At 26.5% G+C, this 16,477-nt stretch overlaps 1 protein-coding gene and 1 long non-coding RNA gene across 9 annotated transcripts in view; one reads left to right on the top strand and one right to left on the bottom strand.

Annotated features, from left to right (window-relative positions):
* The window catches only part of LOC100202124 (ephrin type-B receptor 1-B), a 37,702-nt gene that overhangs the window by 15,130 nt on the left and 6,095 nt on the right, over positions 1 to 16,477 (bottom strand). The window contains exons 2-9 of one of the 3 annotated variants that reach the window (XM_065800446.1): positions 16,284 to 16,436; positions 14,628 to 14,909; positions 14,343 to 14,539; positions 13,964 to 14,186; positions 10,933 to 11,153; positions 10,696 to 10,801; positions 3,033 to 3,094; positions 1,526 to 1,624 (exon numbers count right to left, since the gene is read on the bottom strand). In XM_065800446.1, coding sequence (XP_065656518.1) covers positions 1,526 to 1,624; positions 3,033 to 3,094; positions 10,696 to 10,801; positions 10,933 to 11,153; positions 13,964 to 14,186; positions 14,343 to 14,539; positions 14,628 to 14,909; positions 16,284 to 16,436 — 1,343 coding nt within the window. The remainder of the gene's footprint in view (positions 1 to 1,525; positions 1,625 to 3,032; positions 3,095 to 10,695; positions 10,802 to 10,932; positions 11,154 to 13,963; positions 14,187 to 14,342; positions 14,540 to 14,627; positions 14,910 to 16,283; positions 16,437 to 16,477) is intronic. The other 2 variants (XM_065800447.1, XM_065800448.1) reach the window with 2 other exon arrangements.
* The window catches only part of LOC136081972 (uncharacterized), a 39,461-nt gene that overhangs the window by 17,044 nt on the left and 5,940 nt on the right, over positions 1 to 16,477 (top strand). Inside the window, exons 3-9 of one of the 6 annotated variants that reach the window (XR_010639305.1) lie at positions 3,249 to 3,484; positions 3,677 to 4,199; positions 14,023 to 14,155; positions 14,351 to 14,519; positions 14,705 to 14,760; positions 15,634 to 15,719; positions 16,323 to 16,450. This is a non-coding gene — a long non-coding RNA (uncharacterized LOC136081972). Of the gene's footprint in view, positions 1 to 3,248; positions 3,485 to 3,676; positions 4,200 to 14,022; positions 14,156 to 14,350; positions 14,520 to 14,704; positions 14,761 to 15,633; positions 15,900 to 16,322; positions 16,451 to 16,477 lie in introns of those variants that run through there. The other 5 variants (XR_010639302.1, XR_010639303.1, XR_010639306.1 and 2 more) reach the window with 5 other exon arrangements.

Below are 16,477 nucleotides of genomic sequence, written 5' to 3'. Positions count from 1 at the left end.
AACAATTATCATCAGTTTATATGGTTGTAGATATGATAGATATGTTTATAGATGTATTTATATGATTGTAGATATGATAGATTTGTTTATAGATGTGTAAGTTTTTGTTTAATTATTTTCAAAAGTAACATCCATTTTGACTTATAAATAAAATCTTTATTTTTTATTTAAATAAACTAAATAAAAAATTCTACTAATCAATCTGAATCTGAAAATCCGGTTAATAACAAATTTTCTAAACAGAAAAAAAAATTCAACCTCATTGTTGAAAAACATTTTGTTGCAAACCCAATCCCATTAATTTACTATTTCAAAACCTCTTTCAAAGCCTCTAAGATTTTTTTTTCTAAATAATCCATTATCTTTAGATTTCAAACAATTTAGTTTTTACAAATTTGTGTGTATGATGCAATTACTGTTATATTGATAAAACTTCTTACCACCTTAAAACACAAATAACTGGATACTTCGAAAAAGAAAAAAACTCACACATTTACAAACATTTATGCTAACAATAATTGTTTTGTAAATAAGAAACTATTGCTTCTCAATGTTTCTTCTCTAAGGTGAATCTTCAACTCATCTAACAACCTTCACCTGCCCTGATATGTTTATCAAAATTTTATTAACACTTCATATTGCTAAAATATGTTAAAAATTAATAGCTTTTTTGTGTTTTTAGATTGCATCCGTTCTAAAAATTAAATTTAATTCAAATGATTTATGTTTCACTACTAAAGCATTAATCATCCAGTGTACTTGTATATCTAGCAAACTCAAATTAATTTTTAATTTGAATAATTTTTGACTTTTTGAAACTACCATAATGCAGCATCCAGAATTATTTATAATGCAGCATCAAGTTGCAAACCATACGTGATTAGAGCCATCCAACTATTGTGATTCTAGAGCTACTTGTACTAATGTGATTGTTTTTCTTTTTGTAATTGTATACTTTGCTTGGAGTTAAATGTATAGTTGACAGAATCATTGATGATTGCCATTAAATACAGGTGACATAATGGTTGAAATAGCTTTTTGCATTGTGTTTTATTCACAGCTACTGTTCAGCATTTAAGTTTTTATCAAAAAAAGAATTTCTGCTCAGAACAAAACCCTTAGTCAATATATGTATTTGGCTGAACCTATGGTTAAATCAGTCAATGTAAACATACTCTGTTGTGTATGGTTAAATCAATCAATGTAAACATACTTTGTTGTGCTTATAGCTATATCAGTTGGTTATGTAGACTTTGCAAAAAAATGGAGGGAAAAAAAAGTAAAAACTCAATCAAAAAATATTAAAGATTAGTCATTTACCAATTGACTGTTTTGCCTGAGCATGACTCATGTGCATGTTTAGTTTTCGCACTGACGAGTCTCAGTGCTTGAGTCAATTACATTTTGGCTCCCTTGAAATGTTCACTCTCTAAATTTTCTATTTTGTTTCACCCTATTTAAAATTTCTTAGTATATTTATATATTCTAATATAGTTTTATGACAATAATAATAAAATAGTTGAACCCTATGTATGTATCCAAGTTCAGATAGATATTTCATTCCAGATGCAATGCCACGTGACATTCCTAATAGTTGAGCAGCTGAAAATTCTAATTCATGCTTCTAAAAAGAAGAAAAAAAATTTTAATGATTAAAAGTTTGTTAAATAAAAGAATATATAAAATTTACAACTAATATTAACATAATTTAATTTTGCATAATATAAGTGTGTAATCATGGAAGAGTAAAAAGGTTATAAAAGAAAATTAAAAAAAAATTTTTAAAAAATAAAACAATTAGCAAAATAAAGTTTTATCGATTTCCTTAGTTTTACACAAGAAAATACAGTCAAAAGTGTGTTTTTTGTTCTTGTCATTGTTATGTTATTTATTTCATTTGTTATGTATTTTTGTTACCGTCTTACCTTTAAGTTCAGAAAACAAAAATTAAGTTTGAAACTTTTAGTGGCATGGCAAGTTTGAACTTTGTACCACTTGCCTTCAATTTTAGCCCTTTATTGCTAAAATTTAATTTAATTTTTGTCTGATAATTTGATATTTTGACCAAGTCAATAGTTACTTGTCAAAATATGAATTTAGGTGGAAATTATAAAATAAATTAAAAGCAAAACTTCATCATTATAATGATGATGATGATGATGATGATGATGATGATGATGATGATGATGATGATGATGATGATGATGATGATGATGATGATGATGATGATGATGATGATGATGATGATGATGATGATGATGATGATGATGATGATGATGATGATGATGATGATGATGATGATGATGATGATGATGATGATCAAGGTGATACCTTTGATTACTTTATTTACTTCTGATTACAAGTGACAAGTGCTGCTGATTATTTCATTTTACTTTGTTTGGATAGGTTATTATCTTTTTATTTCTTTACTGTTTAGATTTCTTATTTATCTTGACCAGTCTGCCAGTCTAGTCTAGTATACAGAAGGTAAAGTGACTGGTTGGTCTCTTTATCCTTTATAGTAATTTTTTTGATATTATATTGTTGTCTCCACTATAATAATCATAAAATCAAAACAATTTAGTGTAATTTTAGTGTAATATGATGTAATTAAAACAATGATAGTGTCAGATAATGTTATTGTAAATATGATAAATGATGTCAGATATCTATCATTATTTTAATTTCATCAAATGTTAATGTAAATATTTTGATGTTTTTTTATAATTATCCTTATTAATTTAGTTAATTAAAATATATTATGTCATAGTCAACAAATTTTATATTATAATTGTACATACTAAAATATATTGTAATGTTATAATATATAATTAATATTATACGTTAATATATTATATTAATTATTATAATTGTTTACATTTTTTATGTCAATTTAAAAAAATATTATCTTTTTTTTTTGTACTAATACTTTTTTTGTAGTTGAAGAAAATTATTACTGAATATAGAAACTTAAACTTAACTTATCAGTTATACAAATTAGAAGAATTCTATCATTTTTTTAAATATATTACTTGTAAATAAGCATCTAGTGACCCATTTGGCATAAACTCTAACACAATCATATTTGAGCTATCTAAAATAAATTTATAAGCATAACAACCAGCGTTCATAAAAATCCTAAAAAAAAGTTCTTAATTTAGAACAATAATAGCAACAACAACAACAAAAAACAATTTAGTATATAACAATCTGATATTTTGTTACTATTACTATTTTTATGTGTTTAGTTTAGAGTTATTAAAAAAATGAGGAGGACATTACCAAATGAGGAGGACATTACCAAATGAGGAGGACATTACCAAATGAGGAGGACATTACCAAATGAGGAGGACATTACCAAATGAGGAGGACATTACCAAATGAGGAGGACATTACCAAATGAGGAGGACATTACCAAATGAGGAGGACATTACCAAGTGAGGAGGACATTACCAAATGTTACCAGAAGATTTTTAAAAGACTAGTAAGATTATTAATAAAAAGTTTTTTTGTTCAGGGCGCAACAAATTGACGAACATACAAATGTTAGTTAAAAAAAGATTGAAAAATGAACATTACGTTTCTTTACTTTTACTTAACCAAACATTGACATTCATTAAAAAATTTTTTTAAATAAACACATTACTTCAGTAATTTTTTTTTCTAAATATTTCAGGGTGGCCAGGGGTCCTTGAAAACCTGGAAATGTCCTGGTATTTGATAAGTCTTGGAAAAGACCTGGAAATACACTTCTTATAGCAAAAAATCATGGAAATCCTGGAACTTTTTTTTGAATTAGTTCAATATTTTGTTATATCTTTATCTTTTACATAAATATTATTAATATTGCGTAGATTTCTACTGAATTAATTACGTATTTTCTGAATGCAAAAAATTTTTTGTTAACTGTTACTGTCAGTTTTATTAACATCTACTAATTATTTAGAGAATATAATATATAACTAATATAAAGCCTAAGACAAAGAACTGTCATTTTCAAACAGAATGGCTATACAACAAAAAATATTCTTCTTGGGTAAAATCCTGTACTTCAAATTCTAAAAAAGCAAGATGTAGTTGGTGCAGAATGGATATTAATATTTTTAACATGAGAGTACCTGCCTTGGATTCTCATGCAACTGGTAAAAAGCATAAATTTAATGCAAGGACACATAATGCAGCAGATATATTCTTTACTGGTAGTTTATTAGTATTTTATTTTAATTAAAGTTTTTTTATTTTTATTTAAATATATATTTTCCTGAATTTTGAAAAGCTTGTAGGAAATTGATTGGCTGTGTTCTTTATAAGATAACTTTAACTTCTTTTTTTTTGTGGCATTTTTATACTTAGATTTTACTATCTGGCAGCAAAGCAACTATCAGTAACTTAGATTAAAGTTCTCCTAATTTAAAAAAATATATAAACTATATATCAGCACAACCTACTATTGAGGGTCTTAAATCTCCAGCTCTAGTTATCAAGGCAGAAATAATATGGATCTTGAATGTAGTAATGTCACTTTTTTTTTAAGGTTGTGCTTAAATTTAAATGGAATATTCAAATTTAAATTATCTGATAGCACAATAGCATCAAAGTTTGTATTAAACAAACAAAAAAATGTGGTTACCTTATTAATTTTGGATTAGCACCATACTATCGAGACCAGGTGATGCTCTGATGTCAGAGCATCACCAATCTTTGTTTAGTCTTATGATGAGAGCATGAATGTTATCTTCAAAAATGAACAAATGGATTTCGGAGTTAGATACTGGGATTTAAGTTCTGGTGTTGTAAAAGCTAGATAAATTGACTCAAAATTCCTCAGTGGCCCTTATTCGCAGAATTTATTTGACAAACTCATTGAAGCAACATAGATATTTCATCTTGTAAAACTAATTCAAGTATCAATGGATTGTTAATATGGGGAGTTGCAGTTTGCACATTGTTCATGGTGCCTTACAGACAGTAATAAATTCCCAAAAGTAGGAATTAGAAAAAATATTTTGTGCAATTTATGATCTTATAAGATTCACCTGCTAAAATAGATGAGTACATTAGAGTTTGCGAATCTGATCTGTTTGATTTACCATAAGTATGCATTGTATTCAGAAAAAATTAGGAAAACCAAAAATAATTTACGTTTTCTTTATATATATATATATTTATTTTTTTTGTGTGAAAAAAGCCTATTTTTACAGTGCTTGTGTAGTCACAGTTTAAAAGATACAGGCTAATATTATGTAGAACCATGTACTATTAACCCTCATTAGTTAGAAAAAAATTGGGAGCAGTTTAAATAAAACTGTTGGTTAGGTTTGAAGTGAGTTCAAAGATACGCAGTTGACACAATTTACCCATTTTTATGTGATTTGATGGGGTTGACAAAATCAAACAAAATACTGATCTAATCATTATGAAATGGGTCTAAATTGATTTCCGAACCCTTTTCACACCTAATTAGACCAACAAAAATCCAAAATCGGTTGAAAAATGTTAAAGTTATGTATACTTTTCTAAAATATTAATTCCTGAAGTGACAAGATTTGAAACATGTAAAAATGCCTATAATATCGCCTGTTATATAAATTAGGAGCTTAATTGCCGCTTAACTGAAGGATTACCAAAAGAGCTTCAGTAGTGATAAAACATTATTATTGGAACTTTGAGAAACTTTATCTTTTTAAGTGAAAGAACACTTTATAATTTTGTAAGTTATATGACACTTTTATAAACTTCCGTCTATTATAGTTATTTGACTTAATTAAACAGAATGGCTTAAACCAGAAGAAAAAAAAAGAAATATTCTTAAGAAATAAGTGAGAAGTTGAATGACAATCAACTCCCTTCTAACAAAGACATTTTGGAGCATTATTATTTTTCAAAGTCTGAAAATCCTAAGATCAAAGATAACACCCTTCTCTGCTGTGGGTTCTCTCATGATTTCAAGCTCATTTGTGAGAAAAATTGTCAGTGTTCGGTTGAAAAGGTCACTTCTATTTATAAAAAAGCTGGAATTCCAATGTCCAGAGTGGAGAAAGTACTGAAGAAAATTAGTGAATTGCTAGCCAAGCACTAAAAATTGATTTCTCTTCAAAAAAGGCAAAACAATAAATAAGTAGAAAAGATAAGCACTAAAAATTATTTCAAAGACAATATTTTGCCTGTTCTTTTTGATGTTATGCCCAGTGATGTGATACAAAGAAAGAAAAGATCTCAGGTAGACAAGGCATAAGATATCATTTTCATAAATCAAAGAAGTTGCAGAAAAATGTACATTGGAAAGAAAGATAAAAGGTACATTTATTCTGCTCAAAGATTTCAAAAGGCAAGAGTAAGAATGTCTGGAGCAGATCATGACCAGAGTTATCAGTCTGAGCTGCAGGTTTCATCTTCAAGTGAAACAGAAATATCTTCAGAGGAAACAGACACCTCTAATTCTACAGTCTTGAGTAAAGATGAGATAGATCCACAACCATCTACATCTGCTGGCATAGTAGGGATACTGTCCTTATTTCGAAGGTTGAACATTAAGCATCAGAGCTCAATCTGATACGTAAAAGCAGGTGGCTGATTCAAGTGCACTTTCCAGTAAAGATATGTCACAATCCAATATACACAGAATTGGTAGGTCATACAGGAAACAGCCGAGGAGGCCAGGGAAGCTTAAAGAGTAAAAGCTGGATCAAACATGATTCTTCATTATGATGGAAAGCTAGTCAAAGAGTATACTGATGGAAAGAAACTCAAAAGGGAGCGCTTAGCATTGAGTGTAACTTGTGATGGAAAACATTTTTTGCTTGGAGTACCTCATGTCACTGATTCTACTGGAGCTTGTCAGACTGAGAAGATTATTGAGATTTTAGAAGAAAACTCACTCAAAGAAGACATTAGAGGTCTAGTATTTGACACCATTGCGTCAAATACAGGTAAAGAAAAAAAGTAAATTCCAGATTAAACATGGAAGACCTGTTATGCATCTTGCTTGCAGACACGTCTATGAGTGTCATATTAAGAATGTTGCAAAGCTCTTCTGGACAACCTCAGGTTCAGATAATCAACTCTTAAAAAAACTGTTGGATGAGTTTTCTCTTATTCAAATTGATTAAAATAAACAATGCATATTCAAATATGGAGTAAATCAACAACTTGACAATGCTGCTAGAATATCCCTAGAAATCATCACAAAGTTGTTGAATGAAGACAAAATACCCAGAGGTGATTATTGGGAGCTAGCAGAAATTGTTCAGTTCTATTTATCCCTAGAGATTGATCAACTGACAGTTCGACAACCTGGAGCAATTCATCATGAAAGGTTTGTGGCACAGACTATATATTACATGAAACTGTAAATTCTGAGCCAAATGACAGATATTGTTTCCACAGCTTCTACAAAAAGAGAAGTTAAGGCCATCTCTGAGTTTGTAGCATTGTATTTGCAAAGTGGTTCTTAACCTTGTCTCAGACTGTAATTTCTCCAAGACATGACATAGAAGCAATCTGGGAGATAAATTCATACATGAAGAGCAGACCTAATGTTGCAGCCAAATGTTTTGATAGCATTGCAAACCATACATGGTATCTTCATTCAACTTTGATCCCATTTAGTTTACTGGATCCTTGAGTGTCAGATGAGGAAAAGACTGAAATCGTTGAAAGAATCCTGATGATGAATGATTCAAAGGAAAAGGATCATCAGTCATTTATGTATAAGAAGGTTAATATATCAAGTTTCATTGACAAAAAAGGAGAGAGGCCCAGCTTGTCTGAGCTTGTTGATTCAGAATCCATTTTGATATTTAACTTCGTAAAAATGGATAGCCAGCAGCTTGAATGGATAAAGATTCCACCTAGTATGTGGAACAGATTGTCTGGCTCAACAAAGTTCAAGGATTTTATCTCCAACATTCCTGTAACTAATGATGCTGCAGAAAGCTGCTGCATATATATATATATATATATATATACACACACACACACACACACACACACACACACACACACATATACACATGTATATATACATATATACAGTATTTTTTAACTTTTAACACACTTTAAATGATATATATATATATATATATATATATATATATTATATATATATATATATATATATATATATATATATATATATATATATATATATATATATATATATATGAGCTTTATGTAAGCATTTGCTCACTTTTTTCTTATCTAAATCGATACGGTTTTTTAAAAAAAAAAAAGAAAAACAAAGAATAATGAATGAAAAGATTGCTGCCCCATGCCAAACCCTCAGTCGATGTAGAAGCATTCCGCTGCGAGTCAGGCTATTTGTCAGTTGATGTATGTACTGAAGCCTCCGGCAGCAGACTATTTTAGTATGGCATCACACTGCTCACCTAAATTAGCATTATAAGATATATATATATGTGTATATATATATATATATATATATATATATATATATATATATATATATATATATATATATATATATATAATATATATATATATATATATATATATTTATATATAAAAACATATTTTGAACACAACATATTTTGTTTTTTTCTGGTTGAGAAAAGATCAATAAATCCTTGATAAACCCTAAATCATCCTTGAAAAGCCCTGGAATTTTAAAGTAACTTTTGGCTGGCCACCTTGTAATTATGTAATTGATAAATTTATTATAAAAAACGCATATTTATAATAAAAAACAATTAGTTACTAATATTTAAAATGTCTATAAAAGAAAGTATGCTAAAACATGATTTTCTTTAATAGAGTTACTTTTTAACTAAATACGCTATTAAAGAAAGTAATTATGTTTTAGCATGTTTTTTGCATGTGTTTACAAAAGCAAGCAACATTTTACTTAAAATGAATGCATTTGCAATTACTTTAAAAGAATATTTAAATATTTTATTGCTTTCTTCAAAATGTGCTTCTTTTTTTTAACTTTTCTTATTTTCCTTTGAAAAGTGGAGTTTAATGTTTGTATGTATATTTAAAACATTTTAAAAAGTTTTGAATTTAATTTTAAAGTTTTCCTGAAATATATATATAATCTAATAGAATATATAGAATTGTTATGTTTAATAGAGTTTTTATTTTTTATTGTTTTAATAACACCAGAAATATAATACTTTTATTAACTTATTATTAAATAACTTATATGATATTATTTTTAAAGGTTTTAAAAATATCAAAACAACTAAGCGTCTTTTCAATGTTAAAGATTTTAATTTCTTTTATATTTTTTTTCTTATTAGTAAATAAATTAAGCAAAAATTGAAAAAAATACACTACTTTGTATCAATCGATAACAATTTACAATCATTAGGTCATTGCATATTCAGCCCTTGGAATTAAAAAAAAAATTGAGGTCGGCAATAAACTGTCAACCTTAAACTGTTAGAGGTTGGCAAAAAATTTTGACACAAAGGTCTTAACATAAAACCTAGAAATGAGGTTGGTGATTATTTACCGACCTTAAACACTTTCAGCTCAGCAATTAGGTCGACATTGCCGAATGCCGATCCTAATTTTGAGGGCTGCATATTAATTATCATTAATTTAAGTCCACTTTGTAAATGCGTTAAAAATTGATTTGAAAAAATAAAAATTGATTAAATCCTTTTATATATTCTTTGATATATCTATTAACTTATTAACTAAAAAAATATGGTATGAAAATAAAATTCCCTTATTCAGCAGGTTTCTCTAAAATCAGACATTTGCTAAAGATATGTGCGTTCAATAAAAAAAAAGATTTGTTGCGCTCTGTTATATTGTTTTAATGACCAGCATTAAAAAAATTATATATATAATATATATTATATATATATATATATATTTTATATATATATATATATATATATATATATATATATATATATATATATATATATATATACAACCCGTAGATGTTGTCTGAAAGTTTTTTCCATATTTTGTTGACAAAAAGTAAAAGTTAAAATGCAAGACCGGAATTATTTTTTTTTATTAATTGATAGACTGCCTGCCCCAACCAAACCCTCAGTCGATGTAGTAACACTCCCTTGCGGGTCAGGCTATTTGTCAGTCAATGTAGCAGCCCTCCTTTGCGGGTCAGGCTATTTGTCAGTCGATGTAGCAGCACTCCCTTGCGAGTCAGGCTATTTGTCAGTCGATGCAGCAGCACTCCCTTGCGAGTCAGGCTATAAGATAGTCGATGTAGCAACACTCCGCGCATGATTTACAGTAAAAAAAAATAAAAATAAAAACATTTTATTAAAAAAAATAAAAAATAAAAACATTTTATTAAAAAAAATAAAAATAAAAACATTGTTTATATTGTTAAAAACATTCAGAATGTTTTTAAAACATTCTGGTCAATTAAATTTGCGTTTTTGTGGTTTTTTTAAAAACAATTTATTTGTAATTAAATTAATGGTTTTTACTTTCGTCCAACACGCAAATGTTGGACGAAAGTCAAAAGTAATTAAAAGTGACATATGTGTTGGCGTAAGAATCACTTTTTTCCTTCTGCTTTTCCCAAAGACAACAAACTATAGATCTATATATATATATATATATATATATATATATATATATATATATATATATATATATATATATATATATATATATATATATATATATATATATATACATAATAGTAATAATATTAACAATTATAATAAAAAAACATTTTTCTTCACTGACTTTTGAGAATGATTCCTTCAAGTTTAATTACGTTAGGATCAATGAATTGTCCCAAAATTGCAGCTTCACTTAAAAAGTCATCTCTTGCACGTTTTTCAGAATCAGGCTATAATTTTGAATAAATTTAAAATAGAACAAATATTTTATTTAATTGATAAAATAATTTTCTTTATTAATTAAAAAAGCATATAAGTTTATTAAAAGATATCATTTAGTAGAATTAGTTTTTAGACTTACTTTCAGAATTTTGACAGCAACAAGTTTTGTTTCATTGCTTTTGCAAAGGTGCCCCAAGAATACATCTCCATATTCACCACTCCCTAGTAATTCACCCAATTGAAGATCACTTTGGTTAAGTTCCATTGTGAAATTGTAAACAGCTTTGTCTAAGTCAATACAAGTGGTTGGATCGACATATGTTTTTCCAGTATTGTAGAAGTGAAATTTTTTGAGTTGAACTAAATGATATGAAATGTGCAATTAATTTATGTTTTGAATGTTATCTATTTTTCTTTCTTTTTCTTTTTTTTCATTAATGTCAAAATGTTTCCTTTTCATTTTTTCATCTTTTTATTGTTTAAATCTGATTTATAATGTTGCTTAAATTATATATCTATGTTATGTATTATATCAAAGTACAGATAATATTATAAATAAAGATAATATTATCTATGCATCTGTAATTTGTTTAACACAACATTATTTTTGTTTCAAAAAAAAATAAAAAAAAATTTTTGTTTCAAAAAAAAATAAAAAAAAATAAAAAACACTTTTACACTATATTTTTTGATTTAATTCTTAAATTGTTACAAATTTATAATTCTGCATGATCAGGCGTAAAATTGTTCCTTTTTTCTCATCACAAGAAACCCATTACTGAAAAAATTCTTTCAACAAAGGAATTACTGGCAGGAATGCTTAATAAATATTTGACTAACATCATAATTGTCTATTGCTTTTTTGTACAACAATTGTCTGTTGCTTTTATCTTGTTTTTTGTTCTTGTTAATATAATTATGTCATTTAATGATCATAGTTTGTGAAATAAATTTTTTCCTAGTGATTGAATATCCATGTTTAGATACACGCTTATTGCGAGACAGTCCTTGATATTGGGAACACATTGTTTCATATTAAATTTATATTAAATAAAAATTTGTTCCTAAAATCATACCACTTATTTAAGTACTTCAATGCTCTTGTATATGCAATGTTTGCTTCATTTTTAAATTATATTTTATTAGCATCTGACAGATGCATCAATGAATGATTTATGATCTTTTTTCTTTTTTAAAATATTGCTTTTTATTTTTTTTAAAATGTTATCTAATTCTGTTATAATTGTGTTTTTATTATCCAAAATTAATATATACTTTTGTAAAATATATAGAAATAATTGTACAAAATAATTTTCTGGCAAAGTTTTCACTTATTCCATCTACTTCCTCTCCATTGTACAATTTCTAAATTGTACGGTCGCATTCCTCCATCTCTTTCATCCATTCATTCTTCCATTCCTTGATTTATAAAAGATACTTGCTATGCTCTCCAGTTTTTTAAAAGTTGATCAACAGCTGTATAAAGACTAACCTACATCTAGTAGAAACATGCTTTATAGTCTCACAATAGATCTGTTCCGAAAAAAAAGTTTTTTAAAATCCATCTAATGGAATCTAGTGGATTAATCCATCTAGTGGAAACATGCAAGTCTTGTCTAAGGTTTTTTCTAAAAAAATCGAAACAATCCTTTAGTTTTTTAACATTCTTTGTGATTGATGAAAATTCGCTGTATACTTTTAATACCAATGTTTCCACGTCAAATGAAATCATTTTCAAAGCATATTTGATCATATTGTGGAGAACGTGACTGTTGCAATTAATAAAAACTTTCAATAATTATGGGTTTGATTCTCGAAGCTTGGTATATACTGAAGTTCGACAGCCATAATTAACCAGAGCATTATCTGCCGAAAATGAGGTCATTAAGTTTATATTCAAACTGACATATATTGATGATTTGATTAATTCATAAATTTCTTCTGCCATTTTATTTTAGTTCTACCAAGCTTCATTTTCTTAGAATTTAAAAATATTGTTGAATTCACTTTACTTCCACATTTCATTGATAAAAAGCAATGGTAGGATTTTACTCCAATGGTAGATATATGAAATTGTATGTTTTGTGGTTTAAAATTTTTTTAATGTTTGACGTATGTATTGAGCAAGCTATATTTTTTGATGACTTTTTGACTCATGTGTGTTTTATAAACCATCTCATTTAAAGCTGAACCTCACATCACAAACACAACAATTTCCCATTTCATTATCTTTTTCAACAAAGTACAACCATTTAGAATACTCAGTATATACCGAGCCATTCCTTATTGAATTTATAAGTACTTTTTTGTTTTTTGTTTCTGTAGTTGATTTCATGGTGAGATATTTCATTTAATCAATATTTATTTATACAATATAAAATATAAATAGAATATAATGCATAAATATGCTACATATAACAAATTATAACAATAACAACAAATTTAAATAGTCTTTCTAGTTTCCAACAATTTAAAATAAATTACAACAAATCTGTTGTTTATTTTTTTATTCCTTTTACTTTTATTAAAGAAAAACAAACAAACTTTAAAAAGAAAAAGGATAAAGAAAAATTTGTAACCAGAAAAGTAGATTGTATTAATAAATAAAATATTTAAAGATGATTGATATTATTAATAATTAAGTAAAGTCTTATGTTCTTTTTTCTTTTTTTGTAAGATTTCGATTTATTCATTTCCAAAGCAAAAAAATTAATTTAAACAAAAAAAAAGAAGAGTTGTTTTACTTAAAATTAATTTTATCTGCTATAAATTTTATCTGTATTTAGGTGCGATCACCCAAATTAGGTGATTGTTGCGATCACCCAAATAAACTTAAAATATATTGTATCAAAAACATTATCTAGTTCTCTAAAAGTTAAAATTGCAGTAAAATTCAAAGAAAACACGGACATTTTCGGTTTCACACAGACACTTAATGTAAAACTCAAATTGTCCATGATGATGATGATGATGATGATGATGATGATGATGATGATGATGATGATGATGATGATGATGATGATGATGATGATGATGATGATGATGATGATGATGATGATGATGATGATGATGATGATGATGATAGTGATGATGTTGGTGAATGATATATTACTGTGTTATATAAAAATACCTTTTAACACACTTAATAATATAAAATTTTATTTTATTACTTGCTCCATCTTCACTTCTAGTGATATATAAATGAGTTGGATGTCTTTTTCGCCAATAGATGAATAAAATCAACAAGATTATCAAAATAAAAATTATGCCACCAGCAGATCCACTCAGAATCATATATTGGTCATTTCTTCCTCCTTTTAAAAATACATCTACTGATATGGATTTTTGACTTCTTTGAAACAGTAGGTTGTGCAGATACGAAACTGCAGTGATCTTTAAATTCAATTTTTCATTAAGCATAAAATGTTTTTATATATCACTAATTAGTTTATAATACTGGCTAATAATAAAAAATAAAACTAATTATAAATGTATGATTTAATTGTTTGTTAAAAAATTTCAAAGTATATTTTACAAAACAAAATTTACCTTTACAGTTTGGATTGTTGATGAAAATCGTGGGTTTTGCATTCTAAAACTGTGTTCTTTTATTATGAACACATTACTACCATATGCAACTTCATAACGTAAGTCATCGCTTCCAACAACAAGAGGTGGATTCCATTCCAAAGTAACTACTCCATTTGGGTCAGTTCTTTCCAAAAGGTTTGTAATTGCTCCAGGAGCTTTAATGAATTCAAAGTAATTTTAAAGTAATATTTTTAAAAGATCTTGATAATAATTTTTTTATTTTTTTAATATTTTTTTGCTTACCTCCTGGTAATGTCATAAATGATTTGATTTGATGATTTTTTACACCAATTAGATGTGTTATATTGTTTACTTTGTAGATTTTTGCTTTGTACTCTGTGTATGCTTCTAATCCATTTATATTAGCGATGGTGAAGTATGTTTCTATTGTTTTATTTATGTTTACAATACTAATAATAAATTTACCATATTTGTTTGAACCAGGATCACCTTCTTTCCAAGTTAAAGTTACTGAACTTGCAGTTCCGTTATAAACAATGATGTCTATTACATTAGAAGGGGGAGCTTGGTTAAAAAAAAAAATGTTTGATAATCAATTTTTTAGACTTTGGATAGTTTAATCCAAAATTTAATCTTTTAATTCAAAAATATTAAAACATTACATATTCAAAATAGAGAAGAGATTAATAACATTCTTTCGGTCTGACTATTTTATAAAAAATCCAGTGAATGATTTAAAAAATCTAGGGAATGGTTGCAACCCTATAAAAAAAATTCAGTGAATGATTGTGATAAGATTAAATGTTTGATATATAAATATTAAATCTGGATATTGGTTAACCCTACAAATCAAATGTAGTTTAAATGATCTAAATTTAACTTCTTCTCTTTTATACAAAATGAAAATAAGTTTATTATTGAATTTGGATCAAAAGACGCAAAAATTATTCTGTAGATCAAGGGTGCATATAAATCAAGTGTGGTTTTCGCCTATTATAAAGAATAGAAGTAATATTATATATAGTAATGTTGCATACTTGTTGGTATATTTTTCTATATATCATATTGATATAAAAAAGTAAATAGCCTCCTCAACGATAGTGGTCCTTAGGACCTTAAATCAATAAATATATTGATAAAACTATTGATTGTTTTGATAAGTTTGGTATTAAATATAGTTTATACTTTTGTAGCATATAAAGTTATAAAAACTTAAAAACTAATTAAACAATAACTTTTTTTTTTGTTTAGTTTTTTTTTTTAAATTTTTTTTTTTTTTGTTATTTAGGTGCTTCAAAAAAAAGTCCACAGAATAGCATTTAACCAGGAAGTCAACCATAGTTTGTCGGGAAGGAGACTTCCTGATTCATACTTGTTAGTTTTCAATATAATAGAATAAAAAGCTAATTCATAGATTAATTAAATTTGTTAAAATTTGAAAAGATTTTAATAAATTTTTTAATTTTTTAATATATTAAAATTAATTTTATATATATAAAGTAGCAAATATTTTAATTTTTAAATAAACTACCAAATATTTTAATTTATATATAAATTATAAAGTGTTTTAATTTAAGAATTTATTAGAAAGTATATTAATTTATGAATAAATTAGTAAATATTTTAATTTATCAATAAATTAGAAAGTATTTTAATTTTAAAGTTAAAAAATACTTTAATTTGTTTGTAAATTGTATAAGATTTTTACTTATGATTAAATTAATAAAATAACTTATGAATAATTTATGGTCACAGCAGGCATATTACAGATATACAGGTTGACTGATATACAAAAATTTTCTTGAGTTTTATAACAATAAATTTTTATGATTTAAAAAAAAAAGTTCATAAATTTTTATTTATTTATTTTCAATCTTATAAAATTTGTTTAAAAACTCAAGAATTAATGTTGTTTATGATAATATTGTTAATTCTTACCATAACAGCTAACATTACCATATTCTTTATCTTTATCAGGTCTGTAGAAATTTTCATTGCACAAGCAAGTGGTGGAGATACTTATGGAATTTTCTCCACAGCTAATGCACTTTGAATTGCCAGAAATTGGCTTATATGTTGATTCAGAACATTCTTAAAAAATGAGATTAATAAATAATAAATAATAAAAACTA

The sequence above is a fragment of the Hydra vulgaris genome, chromosome 06 (assembly GCF_038396675.1).
Source record: "Hydra vulgaris chromosome 06, alternate assembly HydraT2T_AEP".
In the NCBI taxonomy this organism is placed as follows: domain Eukaryota; kingdom Metazoa; phylum Cnidaria; class Hydrozoa; order Anthoathecata; family Hydridae; genus Hydra; species Hydra vulgaris.
Note: the sequence above shows the minus strand (reverse complement) of the source record. Positions and strands in the feature narration are given on the sequence as shown.